This window comes from Festucalex cinctus, chromosome 7, assembly GCF_051991245.1.
Source record: "Festucalex cinctus isolate MCC-2025b chromosome 7, RoL_Fcin_1.0, whole genome shotgun sequence".
Classification (NCBI taxonomy): Eukaryota; Metazoa; Chordata; class Actinopteri; order Syngnathiformes; family Syngnathidae; genus Festucalex; species Festucalex cinctus.
Genome location: NC_135417.1, coordinates 28,589,652 through 28,615,899, shown reverse-complemented (window position 1 = coordinate 28,615,899; position 26,248 = coordinate 28,589,652). Strand labels below are relative to the sequence as shown.

The window sequence follows — 26,248 nt, the reverse complement described above, 5'->3', positions numbered from 1 at the left end:
AGGCCGGGTGACATGGTCTGGCTGTCGTCACGGGATCTCAGGCTGGCCGGTGGGGCCAAGAAGTTAGGAGCGAGGTTTGTGGGTCCGTTCGAAGTGGAGGCCGTCGTGAACCCAGTCTCTGTGAAGCTTCGACTTCCACCGACCCTAAAGGTACACCCTGTCTTTCACGTGTCTCTGCTCAAACCGGTATCCTCCAGTGCTTTGAACCCCCCGGTGGCTCCACCTCCCGCTCCACGTACTCTGGATGGTGACCCGATCTACACGGTGAGGGAGATTTTGGACTCTAGAGCTCGGGGTAGGGGTTTCCAGTACCTGGTCGACTGGGAAGGCTACGGTCCTGAGGAGCGGCAGTGGATCCCCCGCTCCTGGATCCTAGATCTGTCCCTCCTGCGCGTGTTCCATGCGGCACATCCGTAAAAACCAGGTGGTCCGCCAGGGGGCGTCCTTTGGGGAGGGGGGTGGGGGGGTGGGGTGGGGTGGTGTACTGTCATGTTGCTCCGTCTGCTCACAGCCATTGTCCAATGTATCTACTGTTTTTCACCTTCGCTACTTGTTATAGTCTAAGATTCTCGATTCTCGCCTACGTAAGTTTTGCTATGTCTCTTTTTCTTCCCACTTTTATGTGGCGTGTTTCATAGCTATAGTAAGTTGTTGCTTTCTTGTGTTTGCGGTTTGTAGCCTTCGGGTCTTTTTGTGTTGTGTTAATTTCCCTCCTTGCATTTTGCAAGCACCTTTTGTTAACCTTTTTTCCTGGCTGTGTCCAGCGCTTTATGTTCATATTCACGTGTTTTGGTGAATAAAACCTCTCGCTTACTCCTCTGTGTTCTGTGATTCTGGGATCCAGTCTCCGGTCACACCGGAATCTTAACATTTTGAAAACTTTAAATTGTCTCGCTCCACCTTAACTATCTGATCTCTTTCACGCCTGTCCACCTGCCTGGTACCTCAGCCTCAGGTCAGCGGACCAGACACGACTGGAGGTTCCGAGGATTAAGTGGGGGCTCTGAGGGGATCAAGCGTTACCATTGGTGGTCGCTAGGGCTGCACGTTATTGGAAAAAACTGACATTGCGATTTTTTGGGGGTCTGCGATATATATTGCGATATTAAAAATGGAAGCATTTTCACCAGATGACTTGAACAGCGGTTTGGGAAGAATTTGTTTAACTCACCATGACACTATTGCATTCATATAAATGGACTGCTTTGGTGCTCAAATCGCTTTACAATGTTAAACGTGCATTGCATTTGGTCTCTGTTGTAATGAATGGGGGTCATTTTTTTTCAAATCGAATTTTTGTCTTAGGAATGTGCCAAATACAAAAAAAAATTATTGTACTGTACTCAAGTCTCCATGGCATGAGTAATCAATGGAAAAAATGTCATTCTGAAACTGAAATCCAGGCCAAAGAACAGACCATGTTCATTGTGCAATTGCACTGCACATTGAGCTCTGCAAACCCACCATCAAATATTTCCAATATATCAAACTCCTTTTCTGTCTGGAAGAGTTCGAAGTGAAGCGAAATGTTGTAACCCTTCTCAACATTTATCAGCCAGGAGCACATCTGAAGGTTGGGGTAGTTTTCAGGATAGCCTGGGCTCAGGATGACTCCCGTTGAGTCAAAACGGACCTCATGAGCAGGACACTGGACTGAAACAAACAACATAACAAGGCAGTGTTAGAGCAGGATTGATTGAGAGAAGAACTAAATAGGAGAGAAGACGACGTTAAAGCATGGTTGGGTGAAAGACTAAGACAACAAAATGGAGGTCAGAAATACTTTTTGTGGTATGGGAGGGGATGGAAGTTGTGTGTGTGTGTGTATATATATATATATATATATATATATATATATATATATATATATATATATATATATATATATATATATATATATATATATATATATATATGTATATACATATATGTATTATTGCTGTCAAACGATTAAAATTTTTAATCTGATTAATCACGATTAATCAGCTAAATTACTTGCGTATTCGCGTCATATAAAATAAATACAAAATACCCTAATATTTTGACATTAACGCATTTTATGATCTGAATGTCATTTGCAAACATTTATTAAAAACAACGTCCTAAATAAATAGTCCAAAAAAAGTTTGAGTTTCTATTGATATATTTTTTACCAATTAGTTTCACAAACATGATCAATAAATCATGCAAAACTTTATTGTTGATGAAAATACACCTGAAGTCTGATGTACAGTGTTCCCTCGTTTTCCACTGGGGTTAGGTTCCAAAAAATACCTGAAATTCATGAAGTTGTTAGCACCAAACAAGGATTTTGCACACGCTTCACCCCAACTTCAAATTTTTGCTAACATAAATAATAATTTATTATTATAAAGTCTGTTTGGTCCAAAATGAGCTTACATATGTTTTTTTTTATTTGTCTTAATATTTTCAAATGTTTAAAAAACATTTTTTGCTTTCAACAAAAACATAAATAATGAATCGTGATTTAAATTATTACCACAATAATCGTGATTATTATTTTTTCCATAATCGAGCAGCCCTACTGTACACCATATTTTTCTCTATTCATATTCGATATGACTTATGACACATCCCTGTCTTATGTTCATCAAATAAAACTTATTTAATAACTTCTTTTTACAATTTGAATAGTATAATTATAATTTGATCTGAGAATAATTCAGAAATCAGTGTTTGAGCGAATTTTTTAATACTACTACTACCACTACTACTACTACTACTAATAATAATAATAATAATAATAATAACAATAATAATAATAATTATAATAACTAGAGCTGCGAGCAGCTATAAAGGGCCCTCACTGCCCGGGCCACATTGGGGTATTTGCACGTTGGGGAACTTGCACGTTGGGGTACTCGCACATTGGGGTACAGGCACATTAGGAGCAAAATTTCTTTTAACATGGCATGATAAACCTTTACATGTGGATTTTTTTTGCCAGGTGGGATGTGTGTGTCAAGCTCAATGGGGTTTGGTGATTGTTACGATCTGCAAAAATCAGCGTCCTTTTTTTATTTTTAGGGAATGAGTTGACCTGATTGGTATTTTTTGCAAAAGTATATATACCCATCATTGCTTGTACTCATTGCACGATGTTGTTTTTATTGTCCATAGAGGCTATCAAAAATAAATAAAACAAAATAAAAAAGTACATATGTTTGGATCGGTCTGATACCAGTGAACATCTTGAGTAGTGGAAAAAGTAAAAGAATATTCATGAATAACTTAGTTATTACACTTACAATGAGTTCACAAATTTTGTACAAAATACCGTAACCGGGTTGTTGTTTTTTTTATGCCTCAAGAGCTAGGTGGCGCTGTATTTATAACTGAATTTTGTCACAGAGATACCTTCACGCCTTGACTATAAATATACATGTCAAGTGTGGGATTTTTTGAAGCATGCACCGGGGAGTTATTAAGCATATCCTTCATTCACGATACTGCTTTTAACGTCCATAGAGGCTATCAAAAATAAATAAAAATAAAGAAAAAATACTTATGTTTGGATAGGTCTGATGCTAGTGAACATTTTGAGTGGTGGAAAGTAAAATAATATTAATAAATTACTTAGTTATCACACTGAGAATGAGTTTACAATTTTTGTAAAAATACCGTAAGTGTGGTATTTTTTTTTTCATGCCTCAAGGGCTAGGTGGCGCTGCATATATAACTGAATGTTGTCATATGGATAGCTTCAGGCCTTGACTATAAACATACATGTCAAGTTTGGGATTTTTTGGAGCATGTACCGGGGAGTTATTAAGCATAACCTTTTTCAGTGCGAAACACAAATTTTGATGCCCCCCCCTCATCATATAGTATTTCGAAAAGTCAAGATTTTTCCCCCTGTCGTTGGCTCAGGTCTTGACATGGTCCAGGTCAAGTCTTAACTCAGTCGGATGAAACGTGGAAGGAGAAGTGGGCAAAAGTCTGCCCCCTGTAAATGTGCAAAAATCGTCAAAAGTGGGACATTCAAAAATTCGTAGCTCACTTCCTGTTCATTTTAGCATATGGGTCCAAGAGACTTTTTTGTAGGTCTTGGGCTCCCTCATACACCTAAAAATATTCGTCGTTCTTGCTTAAACGTACAACCGGGGCTGCTTCGTTAAAAATTTCTAGGGGGCGCTATTGAGTCATTTTTGTAACAATAGCACAATCAACAATAAAATATTGCTCATTTTACCAGGCCAGATGTGTGTGCCAAGTTTCATGAGTTTCTGTGCATGTTTAGACCCTCAAAACTGGCGTTGTTTTCTTGGCGCACAGCGCTTAGCCACGCCCACAGCAATTCGCGAAAACTCACAAACTTCGTGTTGTGACATCATGAAGGCTGAAACCCTCATCTGAGCAAATATGAGGTAGGTCTAGCTAACGTGTTTGGAGAAAAACGTAGAAGAAAATTCGTAAGAAAAAAAATTGCCACTAGGTGGCGCTATCAGTTAGATGAAATACAAGTTCGTAGATGTCTTTAGGGCTGGACTCTCATCGAATGTGTGAAATTTTGAGAAGATAGGATCATCTCGGTCAAGTTAATGCAGCTTTTATTGTCACGAAAAATCTTCAGACTTTGCGTCACCGTAGCGGCAACGCCCTTTGGCGAAAAGTTACAATATTCAGTGTGGGGCATGATCAACATCTTAAGGCTTTTCTGACCAATTTTCAACTGGATCCCTTCAACGAGCTCAGCACAGTAGCTAAAAACGTAAAGTATGACATTTATTGTTACCACTAGGTGGCGCTATATGCATAACTGAATTTTATCATATAGATGTTTTCAGGCCGTGACTATGACGTTGCTTGAGAAGTTTGAGATTTTTTGGAGCTTGAACATGGGAGTTATTAAGCATTTGCTCTTTCTGGACAAATGAAATTTTAAAGGCAATATTTGATGCCCCGCCCCCGTCATATAGTATTCCAAAAAGTCAAGATATTTTGCCCAGTTGTTGTCTCAGGTCTTGAGATGATACATGCCAAGTTTGAAGTCAATCGGATTAAAACTGTTTGCAAAGGGGGGGAAAGTATGACCACAGTGAATGTGCAAAAATGGGCCAAAATTGGACATTAAAAAATTCATAGCTCACTTCCTGTACATTTTAGCTACATGGTCCCAATAGACTTTTTTTGTGCATCTCGGGGTGCTACACGTGCCTGCCAATTTTCGTTGCTCTAGCTCAAATGTGCCGGGCTTGGTTTTTATTTTTCTACGCTAGGGGGCGCTATAGAGTCGCGTTGTTATGACGACTTCATAATATCAAATTTTTCGCCTGAGGAGTGTGCAAAGTTCGGTGAGTTTTCGTGAATGTTTAGGTACCCAAAATCGCGATTGTTTGCGGAGAATAAAGAATAATAATAACTAGAGCTGCGAGCAGCTATAAAGGGCCCTCGCAACCCGGGCCACGTTGGGGTATTTGCACGTCGGGGTACTGGCATGTTGGGGTACTGTCAAATAGGAAACCATCTAAATTGTAAACGTTTTTGCCATGCTTTGTGTTTGTAAAGTTTCATGGAAAGGCCAAAAATGATGCACAATTAACAAAATAAAATCAAAATGGATTGTCACATGGCTATATAGAATACTTTTTGAATATATTAGGCATGCCTGCCAATATTGACACATCTTGCTGAATCATATAATCGGAAAGACTTCACAAAAATGTCTAGAGGGCGCTATTGAGCAATTTATTACAAATTGCACAACAAATCTCTAAATAAAATATTCATGTTCCAGACAGGTCTGGTGTGTGTGCAAAGTTTTGTGAGTTTTCGCCCATATTTAGACTCTCAAAAAAGCATTTTTCTTCACAAACAATGCATGTCTACAGCAAAGGCGTGTGACAAAATAAAAAAATTCAATAACTTTTCATCTTAAATATCTTAAGATGAAACACGCCAAAGAACGAATACGATCTGATAAGTTCTGTTGAAAATATGACCCCTATAAAAGGCCCCAAAAAATGGCAGACTTCCTGTTTGATTCAGCATATGGCTTTAGAAACCTTTTTGTAAGTCTTAGGCTGATAGGTATCCCAATTTTTGCAAATCTAGCTGAATCATAAAATACAAAACATTTGCAAAAGCTTCAGAAAAATGTCTAGAGGGTGCTATTGAACCATTTATTGCAAATTGAATAAGAAATCTCTAAAATATTCATGCTTATGACAAGCCTGATGTGTGTGTAAAGTTTCATGAGTTTTTGCACGTTTAGACCAAAAAAAAGCAGCATTTTACTTGGCAAACAATGCATCGCCATGACAACGGCGTGCGACAAAATAAATAACTTTCGATAACTTTGCATCTTAAACATCTTAAGATGAAGCACACCAAGTTTGAAGACAGTCGGATAAATTTTGTAGGAGGAGTTCGTTAAAATACGACCCCTAAAAAAGGCCACAAAAAATGGCTACAAATCCCAACGTAAATCAAAATGGCGGACTTCCTGTTTGGTTTAGCAGATGGCTCCAAGAGACTTTTTTGTACATCGTGGGCTCTAAATTATCATAGCGCTAGGTGAAACGTACAACCGGGAATGCTTCGTTAAAGAGGAGTTTTTTTTTTAGCTCAAAATGTGATGCCCGGCCCCTATGGGACTTCCTGTTGGGTTTAGCACATGGCACCAGGAGCCTTTTTTGTACATCGTGGGCTGTTACATTTGTCTCCAAATTTTCGTAGCTCTAGCTGCTTCGTACAACTGGGAATGCTTCATTAAGAAGGAATTTTTTCCTTTGCAAACTGTGCATGCCACGGCAACAGCGTGCGACGAAATAAAAAAGCTTTCAATAACTTTTCATCTTCAACATCTTAAGATGAATCACACCAAGTTTGGAGATGATCGGATAAACTCTGTAGGAGGAGTTCGTTAAAATAAGACCCCTATGAAATGGCCCAAAAAATGGCAACACGTTCCAAAGTAAATCAAAATGGCGGACTTCCTGTTCGGTTTAGCATATGGTTCAAAAAGAGTTTTTTGTACCTTGAGGGCTGTTACATATGTCTTCAAATTTTGGTAACTCTAGGTGAAATGTACAGCCGGGAATGCTTCATTAAGTAAGAATTTTGAAACACAAAATTTGATGCCTCGCCTCTGGCGGACTTCCTGTTAGGTTTAGCATATGGCACCAACAGGCTTTTTTGTAGATAATAGTCTGTTACATATGTGTACCAATTTTCGTGGCTCTCAATTAAACGTACCACCGGCAATGCTTTGTTAAGTAAGAATTTTGAAACTGTAAATTTGATGCCCCGCCACCGTCATATAGTCTAGTTGTGCTACAGGTGCCACACAATTTTCGTAGCCATAGGACAATCGTAGCGGGACAGGGATCCGTTAAACCTATGTAGGTGGCGCTATGGAGCCATTTTTCTGTTATCATGTATGGCGACTTTAAAATATAAAATTTTTCGCCAGGCCTGATGTGCGTGTAAAGTTTGGTGAGTTTTCGTTCACGTTTAGCGTCTCAAAAATGCGATTGTTTGCGGAGAATAATAATAATAATAATAACTAGAGCTGCGAGCAGCTATAAAGGGCCCTCGCAACCCGGGCCACGTGGGGTACTTGCACGTCGGGGTACTGGCACGTTGGGGTACTGTCAAATCGGACAAGGACCATCTAAAATGTTTTTGACAAGCTTTGTGAGTGCAAAAGGCCAAAGATGGTGTGCAATTCCCAAAATAAATTCAAAATGGCGGACTTCCTTTTAGGTTTAGCATACGGCTACAGAATACTTTTTGTAGGTCTTAAGCTAATAGGTATGCCTCCCAGTTTTCACAAATCTAGGTCAAGTCATCTTTAGTTGTGTATCGCTTGAATCATACAATTGGAAATGCTCCATAAAAATGCATAAAGGGCGCTATTGAGCACAACGTTGGGTTACTTGCACGTCAGGGTACTGGCACGTTGGGGTACTGTTACATGGAACAAGGACCATTTAAAATGTTAGTTTTTTCCATGCCTTGTCTGTGCAAAGTTTAATGAAAGAGGCCAAAAATGATGTATAATTCCCAAAATAAAATCAAAATAGCGGACTTCCTCTTTGGTTTGGCAAATGGCTACATAATACTTTTTTGTAGGTATTAGGCTTATAGGGGTCTGTCCTAATTTTCACAAATCTAGCAGAATCATACAATCGGAAATACTTCATAAAAATGTCTAGAGGGCGCTATTTATTGCAAATTGCACAATAAATCTCTAAAAATTCATGTTCATGACAAGTCTGATGTGTTTGCAAAGTTTCATGAGTTTTCACACATGTATAGATAAAAAAACAAAGCAGCACTTTACTTGGCAAACAATGCATCGCTATAGCAGCAGCGTGCGACAAAATAAAAAACTTTCGATAACTTTGCATCTTAAACATCTTAAGATGAAACACACCAAGTTTGAAGACGGTCGGATGAACTTTGTACGAGGAGTTCGTTAAAATATGACCCCTGAAAAAGGCCACAAAAAATGGCAACAAATCCCATCGTAAATCAAAATGGCAGACTTCCTGTTTTGTTTAGCACATGGTTCCAAGAGACTTTTTTGTACATCGTGGGCTCTTATGTATGCCTGCAAATTATCATCGCGCTAGGTGAAACGTACAACCGGGAATGCTTCGTTAAAGAGGAGTTTTCTAGCTCAAAATGTGATGCCCGGCCCCTGGGGGACTTCCTGTTGGGTTTAGCACATGGCACCAAGAGACTTTTTTGTACATTGTGGGCTGTTACATATGTCTACAAATTTTTGTAGCTCTAGCTACTTCGTACAACTGGGAATGCTTCATTAAGAAGGATTTTTTTCCTTTGCAAAAAGTGCATGCCACGACAACAGCGTGCGACGAAATAAAGAGCTTTCAATAACTTTTCATCCTCAACATCTTAAGATGAGTCACACCAAGTTTGAAGATGATCGGATAAACTCTGTAGGAGGAGTTCGTTAAAATATGACCCCTATGAAATGGCCCAAAAAATGGCAACACATTCCAAAGTAAATCAAAATGGCGGACGTCCTGTTAGGTTTAGCACATGGTTCAAAAAGAGTTTTTTGTACCTCGAGGGCTGTTATATACCTCTACAAATTTTGGTAACTCTAGGTGAAACATACAGCCGGGTATGCTTTGTTAAAGAGGAGTTTTTTAGCTCAAAATGTGATGCCCGGCCCCTGGGGGACTTCCTGTTGGGTTTAGCACAGGGCACCAAGAGACTTTTTTGTACATCTTGGGCTGTTACATATGTCAACAAATTTCCGTAGCTCTCGCTGCTTCGTACAAATGGGAATGCTTCTTTAAGGATATTTTTTTTTCCTTTGCAAACAGTGCATGCCATGACAACAGCGTGCGACGAAATACAAAGCTTTCAATAACTTTTCATCTTCAACATCTTAAGATGAATCACACCAAGTTTGAAGATGATCGGATAAACACTGTAGGAGGAGTTCGTTAAAATAAGACCCCAATGAAATGGCCAAAAAAATGGCAACACGTTCCAAAATAAATCAAAATGGTGGACTTCCTGTGAGGTTTAGCATATGGTTCAAAAAGAGTTTTTTGTAGGTCATAGCCTGTTACATATGTGTACCAATTTTCATAGCTCCAGATTAAACGTACAACCGGCAATGCTTCGTGAAGTAAGAATTTTTAAACTCTAAATTTGATGCGTCGCCGCCATCATATAGTATATCAAAAACTTTAGATTTTTTACAATGATGTTGTCCCAGGTGTTGAGATGGTCCATCCCAAGTTTGAAGTCAATCGGGTTAACCGTGTAGGAGAAGCGGGCAAAAGTATGACCCCTGTAAATGTGCAAAACTGGGCCAAAATTGGACATTCAGATGATCATACCTCACTTTCTGTCTATTTTAGGGTACACATATCAAAGAGGTTTTTGTTCATCTGGATGTGCTACGGGTGCCACACAATTTTCGTAGCCATAGGACAATCGTAGCGGGACAGGGATCCGTTTAACCTATGTAGGTGGCGCTATGGAGCCATTTTTCTGTTATCATGTATGGCGACTTTAAAATATCAAATTTTTCGCCAGGCCTGATGTGCGTGTAAAGTTTGGTGAGTTTTCGTTCACGTTTAGCGTCTCAAAAATGCGATTGTTTGCGGAGAATAATAATAATAACTAGAGCTGCGAGCAGCTATAAAGGGCCCTCGCAACCCGGGCCACGTTGGGGTACTTGCACGTCGGGGTACTGGCACGTTGGGGTACTGTCAAATAGGACAAGGACCATCTAAAATGTTTTTGACAAGCCTTGTGTGTGCAAAGTTTAATCAAAACGCAAAATATGGTGCGCAATTCCCAAAATAAATTCAAAATGGCGGACTTCGTTTTAGGTTTAGCATACGGCTACAGAATACTTTTTGTAGGTCTTAAGCTAATAGGTATGCCTCCCAGTTTTCACAAATCTAGGTCAAGTCATCTTTAGTTGTGTATCGCTTGAATCATACAATTGGAAATGCTCCATAAAAATGCATAGAGGGCGCTATTGAGCACAACGTTGGGTTACTTGCACGTCAGGGTACTGGCACGTTGGGGTACTGTTACATGGAACAAGGACCATTTAAAATGTTAGTTTTTTCCATGCCTTGTCTGTGCACAGTTTAATGAAAAAGGCCAAAAATGATGTATAATTCCCAAAATAAAATCAAAATAGCGGACTTCCTCTTTGGTTTGGCAAATGGCTACATAATACTTTTTTGTAGGTCTAGCATAATCATACAATCGGAAATGCTTCATAAAAATGTCTAGAGGGCGCTATCCATCCATCCATCCATTTTCTTGACCGCTTATTCCTCACAAGGGTCGCGGGGGCTGCTGGCGCCTATCTCAGCTGGCTCTGGGCAGTAGGCGGGGGACACCCTGGACTGGTTGCCAACCAATCGCAGGGCACACGGAGACGAACAACCATCCACACTCACACGCACACCTAGGGACAATTCGGAGCGCCCAATTAACCTGCCATGCATGTCTTTGGAATGTGGGAGGAGACCGGAGTACCCGGAGAAGACCCACGCGGGCACGGGGAGAACATGCAAACTCCACCCAGGAAGGTCCGAGCCTGGACTCGAACCGGAGACCTCAGAACTGGGAAGCGGACGTGCTAACCACTCGACTACCGTGCCTAGAGGGCGCTATTTATTGCAAATTGCACAATAAATCTCTGAAAATTCATGTTCATGACAAGTCTGATGTGTTTGCAAAGTTTCATGAGTTTTCATGTGTATAAAAAAAAAAAAAAGCAGCACTTGACAACTGTTACATGGAACAAGGACCATTTAAAATGTTAGTTTTTTCCATGCCTTGTCTGTGCAAAGTTTAATGAAAAAGGCCAAAAATGATGTATAATTCCCAAAATAAAATCAAAATAGCGGACTTCCTCTTTGGTTTGGCAAATGGCTACATAATACTTTTTTGTAGGTCTAGCATAATCATACAATCGGAAATGCTTCATAAAAATGTCTAGAGGGCGCTATTTATTGCAAATTGCACAATAAATCTCTGAAAATTCATGTTCATGACAAGTCTGATGTGTTTGCAAAGTTCCATGAGTTTTCATGTGTATAAAAAAAAAAAAAGCAGCACTTGACAAACAATGCATTGCTATGGCAACAGCGTGTTACAAAATAAAAAACTTTCGATTACTTTGCATCTTAAACATCTTAAGATGAAACACACCAAGTTTGAAGACAGTCGGATAAATTTTGTAGGAGGGGTTCGTTAAAATATGACCCCTGAAAAAGGCCACAAAAAATGGCAACAAATCCCATCATAAATCAAAATGGCAGACTACCTGTTTGATTTAGCACATGGTTCCAAGAGACTTTTTTTGTACATCATGGGCTCTTATGTATGCCTGCAAATTATCATAGCGCTAGGTGAAACGTACAACCGGGAATGCTTCGTTAAAGAGGAGTAATTAGCTCAAAATGTGATGCCCGGCCCCTGCGGGACTTCCTATTGGGTTTAGCACATGGCACCAAGAGACTTTTTTGTACATCCTGGGCTGTTACATATGTCTACAATTTTTGGTCGCTCTAGCTGCTTCGTACAACTGGGAATGCTTCATTAAGAAGGATTTTTTTCCTTTGCAAAAAGTGCATGCCACGACAACAGCGTGTGACGAAATAAAAAACTTTCAATCACTTTTCATTTTCAACATCTTAAGATGAATCACACCAAGTTTGAAGATGATCGGATAAACTCTGTAGGAGGAGTTTGTTAAAATATGACCCCTATGAAATGGCCAAAAAAAATGGCAACACATTCCAAAGTAAATCAAAATGGCGGACGTCCTGTTAGGTTTAGCATATGGTTCAAAAAGAGTTTTTTGTACCTCGAAGGCTGTTATATACCTCTACAAATTTTGGTAACTCTATGTGAAACGTACAGCCGGGTATGCTTTGTTAAAGAGGAGTTTTTTAGCTCAAAATGTGATGCCCGGCCCCTGGGGGACTTCCTGTTGGGTTTAGCACAGGGCACCAAGAGACTTTTTTGTACATCTTGGGCTGTTACATATGTCTACAAATTTTCGTAGCTCTAGCTGCTTCGTACAAATGGGAATGCTTCTTTAAGGATATTTTTTTTCCTTTAAAAACAGTGCATGCCATGACAACAGCGTGCAACGAAATACAAAGCTTTCAATAACTTTTCATCTTCAACATCTTAAGATGAATCACACCAAGTTTGAAGATGATCGGATAAACACTGTAGGAGGAGTTCGTTAAAATAAGACCCCAATGAAATGGCCAAAAAAATGGCAACACGTTCCAAAATAAATCAAAATGGTGGACTTCCTGTTAGGTTTAGCATATGGTTCAAAAAGAGTTTTTTGTAGGTCATAGCCTGTTACATATGTGTACCAATTTTCGTAGCTCTAGATTAAACGTACAACCGGCAATGCTTGGTGAAGTAAGAATTTTTAAACTCTAAATTTGATGCGCCGCCGCCGTCATATAGTATATCAAAAACTTTTCATTTTTCACAATGATGTTGTCCCAGGTGTTGAGATGGTACATCCCAAGTTTGAAGTCAATTGGGTTAACCGTGTAGGAGAAGCGGGCAAAAGTATGACCCCTGTAAATGTGCAAAAATTGGCAAAAAATGGACATTTAAATACTCATACCTCACTTTCTGTCTATTTTAGGGTACACACTTCAAAGAGGTTTTTGTTCATTGGGATGTGCTACAGGTGCCACACAATTTTCATAGCCGTCGGACAATCGTAGCGGGACAGGGATCCGTTTAACCTATGTAGGGGGCGCTAAGGAGCCATTTTTCTGTTATCATGTATGGCGACTTTAAAATATCAAATTTTTCGCCAGGCCTGATGTGCGTGTAAAGTTTGGTGAGTTTTCGGTCACGTTTAGTGTCTCAAAAATGCGATTGTTTGCGGAGAAGAATAATAAGAATAAGAATAATAACTAGAGCTGTGAGCAGCTATAAAGGGCCCTCGCAACCCGGGCCACGTTGGGGTACTTGCACGTCGGGGTACTGGCACGTTGGGGTACTGTCAAATAGGACAAGGACCATCTAAAATGTTTTTGACAAGCCTTGTGTGTGCAAAGTTTAATTAAAACGCAAAATATTGTGCACAATTCCCAAAATAAATTCAAAATGGCGGACTTCCTTTTAGGTTTAGCATACGGCTACAGAATACTTTTTGTAGGGCTTAAGCTAATAGGTATGCCTCCCAGTTTTCACAAATCTAGGTCAAGTCATCTTTAGTTGTGTATCGCTTGAATCATACAATTGGAAATGCTCCATAAAAATGCATAGAGGGCGCTATTGAGCACAACGTTGGGTTACTTGCACGTCGGGGTACTGGCACGTTGGGGTACTGTTACATGGAACAAGGACCATTTAAAATGTTAGTTTTTTCCATGCCTTGTCTGTGCAAAGTTTCATGAAAAAGGCCAAAAATGATGTATAATTCCCAAAATAAAATCAAAATAGCGGTCTTCCTCTTTGGTTTGGCAAATGGCTACATAATACTTTTTTGTAGGTCTAGCAAAATCATACAATCGGAAATGCTTCGTAAAAATGTCTAGAGGGCGCTATTTATTGCAAATTGCACAATAAATCTCTGAAAATTCATGTTCATGACAAGTCTGATGTGTTTGCAAAGTTTCATGAGTTTTCATGTGTATAAAAAAAAAAAAAGCAGCACTTGACAAACAATGCATTGCTATGGCAACAGCGTGTTACAAAATAAAAAACTTTCGATTACTTTGCATCTTAAACATCTTAAGATGAAACACACCAAGTTTGAAGACAGTCGGATAAATTTTGTAGGAGGGGTTCGTTAAAATATGACCCCTGAAAAAGGCCACAAAAAATGGCAACAAATCCCATCATAAATCAAAATGGCAGACTTCCTGTTTGGTTTAGCACATGGTTCCAAGAGACTTTTTTTTGTACATCATGGGCTCTTATGTATGCCTGCAAATTATCATAGCGCTAGGTGAAACGTACAACCGGGAATGCTTCGTTAAAGAGGAGTTTTTTAGCTCAAAATGTGATGCCCGGCCCCTGGGGGACTTCCTGTTGGGTTTAGCACATGGCACCAAGAGACTTTTTTGTACATCCTGGGCTGTTACATATGTCTACAATTTTTCGTCGCTCTAGCTGCTTCGTACAACTGGGAATGCTTCATTAAGAAGGATTTTTTTCCTTTGCAAAAAGTGCATGCCACGACAACAGCGTGTGATGAAATAAAAAACTTTCAATCACTTTTCATTTTCAACATCTTAAGATGAATCACACCAAGTTTGAAGATGATCGGATAAACTCTGTAGGAGGAGTTTGTTAAAATATGACCCCTATGAAATGGCCAAAAAAAATGGCAACACATTCCAAAGTAAATCAAAATGGCGGACGCCCTGTTAGGTTTAGCATATGGTTCAAAAAGAGTTTTTTGTACCTCGAGGGCTGTTATATACCTCTACAAATGTTGGTAACTCTAGGTGAAACGTACAGCCGGGTATGCTTTGTTAAAGAGGAGTTTTTTAGCTCAAAATGTGATGCCCGGCCCCTGGGGGACTTCCTGTTGGGTTTAGCACAGGGCACCAAGAGACTTTTTTGTACATCTTGGGCTGTTACATATGTCTAAAAATTTTCGTAGCTCTAGCTGCTTCGTACAAATGGGAATGCTTCTTTAAGGATATTTTTTTTCCTTTAAAAACAGTGCATGCCATGACAACAATGTGCGACGAAATACAAAGCTTTCAATAACTTTTCATCTTCAACATCTTAAGATGAATCACACCAAGTTTGAAGATGATCGGATAAACACTGTAGGAGGAGTTCGTTAAAATAAGACCCCAATGAAATGGCCAAAAAAATGGCAACACGTTCCAAAATAAATCAAAATGGTGGACTTCCTGTTAGGTTTAGCATATGGTTCAAAAAGAGTTTTTTGTAGGTCATAGCCTGTTACATATGTGTACCAATTTTCGTAGCTCTAGATTAAACGTACAACCGGCAATGCTTCGTGAAGTAAGAATTTTTAAACTCTAAATTTGATGCGCCGCCGCCGTCATATAGAATATCAAAAACTTTTCATTTTTCACAATGATGTTGTCCCAGGTGTTGAGATGGTACATCCCAAGTTTGAAGTCAATCGGGTTAACCGTGTAGGAGAAGCGGGCAAAAGTATGACCCCTGTAAATGTGCAAAAATTGGCAAAAATTGGACATTTAAATACTCATACCTCACTTTCTGTCTATTTTAGGGTACACACTTCAAAGAGGTTTTTGTTCATTGGGATGTGCTACAGGTGCCACACAATTTTCATAGCCGTCGGACAATCGTAGCGGGACAGGGATCCGTTTAACCTATGTAGGGGGCGCTAAGGAGCCATTTTTCTGTTATCATGTATGGCGACTTTAAAATATCAAATTTTTCGGCAGGCCTGATGTGCGTGTAAAGTTTGGTGAGTTTTCGGTCACGTTTAGTGTCTCAAAAATGCGATTGTTTGCGGAGAAGAATAATAAGAATAAGAATAATAATAATAAGAAGAATTCCTACAAAAACAATAGGGCCTCGCAGCGGCACCGCCGCCGCCGCTGCTCGGGCCCTAATAATAAGAAGAATTCCTACAAAAACAATAGGGCCTCGCAGCGGCACCGCCGCCGCCGCTGCTCGGGCCCTAACTAGAGCTGCGAGCAGCTATAAAGGGCCCTCGCAACCCGGGCCACGTTGGGGTATTTGCACGTCGGGGTACTGGCATGTTGGGGTACTGTCAAATAGGAAACCATCTAAATTGTAAACGTTTTTGCCATGCTTTGTGTTTTTAAAGTTTCATGGAAAGGCCAAAAACGATGCACAATTAACAAAATAAAATCAAAATGGATTGGCACATGGCTATATAGAATACTTTTTGAATATATTCGGCATGCCTGCCAATATTCACACATCTAGCTGAATCATATAATCGGAAAGACTTCATAAAAATGTCTAGAGGGCGCTATTGAGCCATTTATTGCAAATTGCACAACAAATCTCTAAATAAAATATTCATGTTCCAGACAGGTCTGGTGTGTGTGCAAAGTTTTGTGAGTTTTCACCCATATTTAGACTCTCAAAAAAGCATTTTTCTTCACAAACAATGCATGGCTACAGCAAAGGAGTGTGACAAAATAAAAAAATTCAATAACTTTTCATCTTAAATATCTTAAGATGAAACACGCCAAAGAATGAAGACGATCTGATAAGTTCTGTTGAAAATATGACCCCTATAAAAGGCCCCAAAAAATGGCTACAAATACCAAAGTAAATCAAAATGGCAGACTTCCTTTTTGATTCAGCATATGGCTTTAGAAACCTTTTTGTAAGTCTTAGGCTGATAGGTATCCCAATTTTTACAAATCTAGCTGAATCATAAAACACAAAACATTTGCAAAAGCTTCATAAAAATGTCTAGAGGGCGCTATTGAACCATTTATTGCAAATTGAATAAGAAATCTCTAAAATATTCATGCTGATGACAAGCCTGATGTGTGTGTAAAGTTTCATGAGTTTTTGCACATGTTTAGACCAAAACAAAAAAGCAGCATTTTACTTGGCAAACAATGCATCGCCATGACAACGGCGTGCGACAAAATAAATAACTTTCGATAACTTTGCATCTTAAACATCTTAAGATGAAGCACACCAAGTTTAAAGACAGTCGGATAAATTTTGTAGGAGGAGTTCGTTAAAATATGACCCCTAAAAAAGGCCACAAAAAATGGCTACAAATCCCAACGTAAATCAAAATGGTGGACTTCCTGATTGGTTTAGCATATGGCTCCAAGAGACTTTTTTTGTACATCCTGAGCTCTTATGTTTGCCTGCAAATTATCATAGCTTTAGGTGAAACGTACAACCGGGAATGCTTTGTCTGTTTAATCAAAACGCAAAATATGGTGTGCAATTCGATGCATTGCTATGTCAACAGCGTGTGACAAAATAAAAAACTTTCGATTACTTTGCATCTTAAACATCTTAAGATGAAACATACCAAGTTTGAAGACAGTCGGATAAATTTTGTAGGAGGGGTTTGTTAAAATATGACCCCTGAAAAAGGCCACAAAAAATGGCAACAAATCCCATCATAAATCAAAATGGCGGACTTCCTGTTTGGTTTAGCACATGGTTCCAAGAGACTTTTTTGTACATCGTGGGCTCTTATGTATGCCTGCAAATTATCATAGCGCTAGGTGAAACGTACAACCGAGAATGCTTCGTTAAAGAGGAGTTTTTTTAGCTCAAAATGTGATGCCCGGCACCTGGGGGACTTCCTGTTGCGTTTAGCACATGGCACCAAGAGACATTTTTGTAGATCCTGGGCTGTTACATATGTCTACAATTTTTCGTCACTCTAGCTGCTTCGTACAACTGGGAATGCTTCATTAAGAAGGATTTTTTTCCTTTGCAAAAAGTGCATGCCACGATAACAGCGTGTGACGAAATAAAAAACTTTCAATAACTTTTCATTTTCAACATCTTAAGATGAATCACACCAAGTTTGAAGATGATCGTATAAACTCTGTAGGAGGAGTTTGTTAAAATATGACCCCTATGAAATGGGCAAAAAAAATGGCAACACATTCCAAAGTAAATCAAAATGGCGGACGTCCTGTTAGGTTTAGCATATGGTTCAAAAAGAGTTTTTTGTACCTCGAGGGCTGTTATATACCTCTACAAATTTTGGTAACTCTAGGTGAAACGTACAGCCGGGTATGCTTTGTTAAAGAGGAGTTTTTTTTAGCTCAAAATGTGATGCCCGGCCCCTGGGGGACTTCCTGTTGGGTTTAGCACAGGGCACCAAGAGACTTTTTTGTACATCTTGGGCTGTTACATATGTCTACAAATTTTCGTAGCTCTAGCTGCTTCGTACAACTGGCAATGCTTCTTTAAGGATATTTTTTTTCCTTTGCAAACAGTGTATGCCATGACAACAGCGTCCGACGAAATACAAAGCTTTCAATAACTTTTCATCTTCAACATCTTAAGATGAATCACACCAAGTTTGAAGATGATCGGATAAACACTGTAGGAGGAGTTCGTTAAAATAAGGCCCCAATGAAATGGCCAAAAAAATGGCAACACGTTCCAAAATAAATCAAAATGGTGGACTTCCTGTTAGGTTTAGCATATGGTTCAAAAAGAGTTTTTTGTAGGTCATAGTCTGTTACATATGTGTACCAATTTTCGTAGCTCTAGATTAAACGTACAACCGGCAATGCCTCGTGAAGTAAGAATTTTTAAACTCTAAATTTGATGCGCCGCCGCCGTCATATATTATATCAAAAACTTTTCATTTTTCACAATGATGTTGTCCCAGGTGTTGAGATGGTCCATCCCAAGTTTGAAGTCAATCGGGTTAACCATGTAGGAGAAGCGGGCAAAAGTATGACCCCTGTAAATGTGCAAAAATTGGCAAAAATTGGACATTTAAATACTCATACCTCACTTTCTGTCTATTTTAGGGTACACACTTCAAAGAGGTTTTTGTTCATTGGGATGTGCTACAGGTGCCACACAATTTTCATAGCCGTCGGACAATCGTAGCGGGACAGGGATCCGTTTAACCTATGTAGGGGGCGCTAAGGAGCCATTTTTCTGTTATCATGTATGGCGACTTTAAAATATCAAATTTTTCGCCAGGCCTGATGTGCGTGTAAAGTTTGGTGAGTTTTCGGTCACGTTTAGTGTCTCAAAAATGTGATCGTTTGCGGAGAAGAATAATAATAAGAATAATAATAATAACTAGAGCTGCGAGCAGCTATAAAGGGCCCTCGCAACCCGGGCCACGTTGGGGTATTTGCACGTCGGGGTACTGGCATGTTGGGGTACTGTCAAATAGGAAACCATCTAAATTGTAAACGTTTTTGCCATGCTTTGTGTTTTTAAAGTTTCATGGAAAGGCCAAAAACGATGCACAATTAACAAAATAAAATCAAAATGGATTGGCACATGGCTATATAGAATACTTTTTGAATATATTCGGCATGCCTGCCAATATTCACACATCTAGCTGAATCATATAATCGGAAAGACTTCATAAAAATGTCTAGAGGGCGCTATTGAGCCATTTATTACAAATAGCACAACAAATCTCTAAATAAAATATTCATGTTCTAGACAGGTCTGGTGCGTGTCCAAAGTTTTGTGAGTTTTCACCCATATTTAGACTCTCAAAAAAGCATTTTTCTTCACAAACAATGCATGGCTACAGCAAAGGCGTGTGACAAAATAAAAAAATTCAATAACTTTTCATCTTAAATATCTTAAGATGAAACACGCCAAAGAATGAAGACGATCTGATAAGTTCTGTTGAAAATATGACCCCTATAAAAGGCCCCAAAAAATGGCTACAAATACCAAAGTAAATCAAAATGGCAGACTTCCTTTTTGATTCAGCATATGGCTTTAGAAACCTTTTTGTAAGTCTTAGGCTGATAGGTATCCCAATTTTTACAAATCTAGCTGAATCATAAAACACAAAACATTTGCAAAAGCTTCATAAAAATGTCTAGAGGGCGCTATTGAACCATTTATTGCAAATTGAATAAGAAATCTCTAAAATATTCATGCTGATGACAAGCCTGATGTGTGTGTAAAGTTTCATGAGTTTTTGCACATGTTTAGACCAAAAAAAAAAAGTAACATTTTACTTGGCAAACAATGCATCGCCATGACAACGGCGTGCGACAAAATAAATAACTTTCGATAACTTTGCATCTTAAACATCTTAAGATGAAGCACACCAAGTTTAAAGACAGTCGGATAAATTTTGTAGGAGGAGTTCGTTAAAATATGACCCCTAAAAAAGGCCACAAAAAATGGCTACAAATCCCAACGTAAATCAAAATGGTGGACTTCCTGATTGGTTTAGCATATTGCTCCAAGAGACTTTTTTTGTACATCCTGAGCTCTTATGTTTGCCTGCAAATTATCATAGCTTTAGGTGTTTAATCAAAACGCAAAATATGGTGTGCAATTCCCATGCATTGCTATGGCAACAGCGTGTGACAAAATAAAAAACTTTCGATTACTTTGCATCTTAAACATCTTAAGATGAAACATACCAAGTTTGAAGACAGTCGGATAAATTTTGTAGGAGGGGTTCGTTAAAATATGACCCCTGAAAAAGGCCACAAAAAATGGCAACAAATCCCATCATAAATCAAAATGGCGGACTTCCTGTTTGGTTTAGCCCATGGTTCCAAGAGACTTTTTTGTACATCGTGGGCTCTTATGTATGCCTGCAAATTATCATAGCGCTAGGTGAAACGTACAACCGGGAATGCTTAGTTAAAGAGGAGTTTTTTAGCTCAAAATGTGATGCCCGGCCCCTGGGGGACTTCCTGTTGCGTTTAGCACATGGCACCAAGAGACATTTTTGTAGATCCTGGGCTGTTACATATGTCTACAATTTTTCGTCACTCTAGCTGCTTCGTACAACTGGGAATGCTTCATTAAGAAGGATTTTTTTCCTTTGCAAAAAGTGCATGCCACGATAACAGCATGTGACGAAATAAAAAACTTTCAATAACTTTTCATTTTCAACATCTTAAGATGAATCACACCAAGTTTGAAGATGATCGGATAAACTCTGTAGGAGGAGTTTGTTAAAATATGACCCCTATGAAATGGGCAAAAAAAATGGCAACACATTCCAAAGTAAATCAAAATGGCGGACGTCCTGTTAGGTTTAGCATATGGTTCAAAAAGAGTTTTTTGTAAATCGAGGGCTGTTATATACCTCTACAAATTTTGGTAACTCTAGGTGAAACGTACAGCCGGGTATGCTTTGTTAAAGAGGAGTTTTTTTTAGCTCAAAATGTGATGCCCGGCCCCTGGGGGACTTCCTGTTGGGTTTAGCACAGGGCACCAGGAGACTTTTTTGTACATCTTGGGCTGTTACATATGTCTACAAATTTTCGTAGCTCTAGCTGCTTCGTACAACTGGCAATGCTTCTTTAAGGATATTTTTTTTCCTTTGCAAACAGTGCATGCCATGACAACAGCGTGCGACGAAATACAAAGCTTTCAATAACTTTTCATCTTCAACATCTTAAGATGAATCACACCAAGTTTGAAGATGATCGGATAAACACTGTAGGAGGAGTTCGTTAAAATAAGACTCCAATGAAATGGCCAAAAAAATGGCAACACGTTCCAAAATAAATCAAAATGGTGGACTTCCTGTTAGGTTTAGCATATGGTTCAAAAAGAGTTTTTTGTAGGTCATAGCCTGTTACATATGTGTACCAATTTTCGTAGCTCTAGATTAAACGTACAACCGGCAATGCCTCGTGAAGTAAGAATTTTTAAACTCTAAATTTGATGCGCCGCCGCCGTCATATAGTATATCAAAAACTTTTCATTTTTCACAATGATGTTGTCCCAGGTGTTGAGATGGTACATCCCAAGTTTGAAGTCAATCGGGTTAACCGTGTAGGAGAAGCGGGCAAAAGTATGACCCCTGTAAATGTGCAAAAATTGGCAGAAATTGGACATTTAAATACTCATACCTCACTTTCTGTCTATTTTAGGGTACACACTTCAAAGAGGTTTTTGTTCATTGGGATGTGCTACAGGTGCCACACAATTTTCATAGCCGTCGGACAATCGTAGCGGGACAGGGATCCGTTTAACCTATGTAGGGGGCGCTAAGGAGCCATTTTTCTGTTATCATGTATGGCGACTTTAAAATATCAAATTTTTCGCCAGGCCTGATGTGCGTGTAAAGTTTGGTGAGTTTTCGGTCACGTTTAGTGTCTCAAAAATGCGATTGTTTGCGGAGAAGAATAATAATAAGAATAACTAGAGCTGCGAGCAGCTATAAAGGGCCCTCGCAACCCGGGCCACGTTGGGGTATTTGCACGTCGGGGTACTGGCATGCTGGGGTACTGTCAAATAGGAAACCATCTAAATTTTAAACGTTTTTGCCATGCTTTGTGTTTGTAAAGTTTCATGGAAAGGCCAAAAATGATGCACAATTAACAAAATAAAATCAAAATGGATTGGCACATGGCTATATAGAATACTTTTTGAATATATTAGGCATGCCTGCCAATATTCACACATCTAGCTGAATCATATAATCGGAAAGACTTCATAAAAATGTCTAGAGGGCGCTATTGAAGCATTTATTGCAAATTTAATAAGAAATCTCTAAAATATTCATGCTTATGACAAGCCTGATGTGTGTGTAAAGTTTCATGAGTTTTTGCACATGTTTAGACCAAAAAAAAAAGCAGCATTTTACTTGGCAAACAATGCATCGCCATGAAACGGTGTGGGACAAAAATAAATAACTTTCGATAACTTTGTATCTTAAACATCTTAAGATGAAGCACACCAAGTTTGAAGACAGTCGGATAAATTTTGTAGGAGGAATTCGTTAAAATATGACCCCTAAAAAAGGCCACAAAAAATGGCTACAAATCCCAACGTAAATCAAAATGGCGGACTTCCTGTTTGTTTTGGAAGATGGTTCCAAGAGACTATTTTGTACATCGTGGGCTCTTATGTATGCCTCTAAATTATCATAGCGCTAGGTGAAACGTACAACCGGGAATGCTTCGTTAAAGAGGAGTTTTTTACCTCAAAATGTGATGACCGGCCCTTACGGGACTTCCTGTTGGGTTTAGCACATGGCACCAAGAGACTTTTTTGTACATTGTGGGCTGTTAAATTTGTCTCCAAATTTTCGTAGCTCGAGCTGCTTCGTACAACTGTGAATGCTTCATTAAGAGGGAATTTTTTCCTTTGCAAACTGTGCATGCCACGGCAATAGCGTGCGACGAAATAAAAAGCTTTCAATAACTTTTCATCTTCAACATTTTAAGATGAATCACACCAAGTTTGAAGATGATCGGATAAACTCTGTAGGAGGAGTTTGTTAAAATAAGACCCCTATGAAATGGCCCAAAAAATGGCAACACGTTCCAAAGTAAATCAAAATGGCGGACTTCCTGTTCGGTTTAGCATATGGTTCAAAAAGAGTTTTTTGTACCTTGAGGGCTGTTACATATGTCTTCAAATGTTGGTAACTCTAGGTGAAATGTACAGCCGGGAATGCTTCATTAAATAAGAATTTTGAAACTCAAAATTTGATGCCTCGCCTCTGGCGGACTTCCTGTTAGGTTTAGCATATGGTTCAAAAAGAGTTTTTTGTAGATCATAGTCTGTTACATATGTGTACCAATTTTCGTGGCTCTCAATTAAACGTACCACGGCAATGCTTTGTTAAGTAAGAATTTTGAAACTGTAAATTTGATGCCCCGCCACCATCATATAGTATGTCAAAAACTTTAGATTTTTTACCATGATGTTGTCCCAGGTGTTGAGATGGTACAGCCCAAGTTTGAAGTCAATCGGGTTAACCGTGTAGGAGAAGCGGGCAAAAGTATGACCCCTGTAAATGTGCAAAAATGGGCCAAAATTGGACATTCAAATACTCATACCTCACTTTCTGTCTATTTTAGGGTACACATATCAAAGAGGTTTTTGTTCATCTGGATGTGCTACAGGTGCCACACAATTTTCGTAGCCATAGGACAATCGTAGCGGGACAGGGATCCGTTAAACCTATGTAGGTGGCGCTACAGAGCCATTTTCCATGTATCATGTATGGCGACTTTAAAATATCAAATTTTTCGCCAGGCCCGATCTCCGTGTAAAGTTTGGTGAGTTTTCGTTCATGTTTAGTGCCTCAAAAATGTGGTTGTTTGCGGAAAAGAATAATAACAAAGAAAAAGAAGAAGAAGAAGAATAATAAGAATTCCTTCAGGAACAATAGGGACCTCGCAGCGGTCGCTGCTCGGGCCCTAATAATAAGAAGAATTCCTACAAAAACAATAGGGCCTCGCAGCGGCACCGCCGCCGCCGCTGCTCGGGCCCTAACTAGAGCTGCGAGCAGCTATAAAGGGCCATCGCAACCCGGGCCACGTTGGGGTACTTGCACGTCGGGGTACTGGCACGTTGGGGTACTGTCAAATAGGACAAGGACCATCTAAAATGTTTTTGACAAGCCTTGTGTGTGCAAAGTTTAATCAAAACGCAAAATATGGTGCGCAATTCCCAAAATAAATTCAAAATGGCGGACTTCCTTTTAGGTTTAGCATACGGCTACAGAATACTTTTTTTTAGGTCTTAAGCTAATAGGTATGCCTCCCAGTTTTCACAAATCTTGGTCAAGTCATCTTTAGTTGTGTATCGCTTGAATCATACAATTGGAAATGCTCCATAAAAATGCATAGAGGGCGCTATTGAGCACAACGTTGGGTTACTTGCACGTCAGGGTACTGGCACGTTGGGGTACTGTTACATGGAACAAGGACCATTTAAAATGTTAGTTTTTTCCATGCCTTGTCTGTGCAAAGTTTAATGAAAAAGGCCAAAAATGATGTATAATTCCCAAAATAAAATCAAAATAGCGGACTTCCTCTTTGGTTTGGCAAATGGCGACATAATACTTTTTTGTAGGTCTAGCATAATCATACAATCGGAAATGCTTCATAAAAATGTCTAGAGGGCGCTATTTATTGCAAATTGCACAATAAATCTCTGAAAATTCATGTTCATGACAAGTCTGATGTGTTTGCAAAGTTCCATGAGTTTTCATGTGTATAAAAAAAAAAAAAAAGCAGCACTTGACAACTGTTACATGGAACAAGGACCATTTAAAATGTTAGTTTTTTCCATGCCTTGTCTGTGCAAAGTTTAATAAAAAAGGCCAAAAATGATGTATAATTCCCAAAATAAAATCAAAATAGCGGACTTCCTCTTTGGTTTGGCAAATGGCTACATAATACTTTTTTGTAGGTCTAGCATAATCATACAATCGGAAATGCTTCATAAAAATGTCTAGAGGGCGCTATTTATTGCAAATTGCACAATAAATCTCTGAAAATTCATGTTCATGACAAGTCTGATGTGTTTGCAAAGTTCCATGAGTTTTCATGTGTATAAAAAAAAAAAAAGCAGCACTTGACAAACAATGCATTGCTATGGCAACAGCGTGTTACAAAATAAAAAACTTTCGATTACTTTGCATCTTCAACATCTTAAGATGAAACACACCAAATTTGAAGACTGTCGGATAAATTTTGTAGGAGGGGTTCGTTAAAATATGACCCCTGAAAAAGGCCACAAAAAATGGCAACAAATCCCATCATAAATCAAAATGGCAGACTACCTGTTTGGTTTAGCACATGGTTCCAAGAGACTTTTTTGTACATCATGGGCTCTTATGTATGCCTGCAAATTATCATAGCGCTAGGTGAAACGTACAACCGGGAATGCTTCGTTAAAGAGGAGTAATTAGCTCAAAATGTGATGCCCTGCCCCTGGGGGACTTCCTGTTGGGTTTAGCACATGGCACCAAGAGACTTTTTTGTACATCCTGGGCTGTTACATATGTCTACAATTTTTCGTCGCTCTAGCTGCTTCGTACAACTGGGAATGCTTCATTAAGAAGGATTTTTTTCCTTTGCAAAAAGTGCATGCCACGACAACAGCGTGTGACGAAATAAAAAACTTTCAATCACTTTTCATTTTCAACATCTTAAGATGAATCACACCAAGTTTGAAGATGATCGGATAAACTCTGTAGGAGGAGTTTGTTAAAATATGACCCCTATGAAATGGCCAAAAAAAATGGCAACACATTCCAAAGTAAATCAAAATGGCGGACGTCCTGTTAGGTTTAGCATATGGTTCAAAAAGAGTTTTTTGTACC

General features: G+C 39.1%; 1 protein-coding gene across 5 annotated transcripts in view; it reads right to left on the bottom strand.

Annotated features, from left to right (window-relative positions):
- LOC144021954 (CUB and sushi domain-containing protein 3-like) overlaps positions 1–26,248 on the bottom strand; it is a 1,200,535-nt gene that overhangs the window by 282,261 nt on the left and 892,026 nt on the right. For all 5 annotated transcript variants that reach the window (XM_077526258.1, XM_077526261.1, XM_077526260.1 and 2 more), the window contains exon 47: positions 1,465–1,653. In XM_077526258.1, coding sequence (XP_077382384.1) covers positions 1,465–1,653 — 189 coding nt within the window. The remainder of the gene's footprint in view (positions 1–1,464; positions 1,654–26,248) is intronic.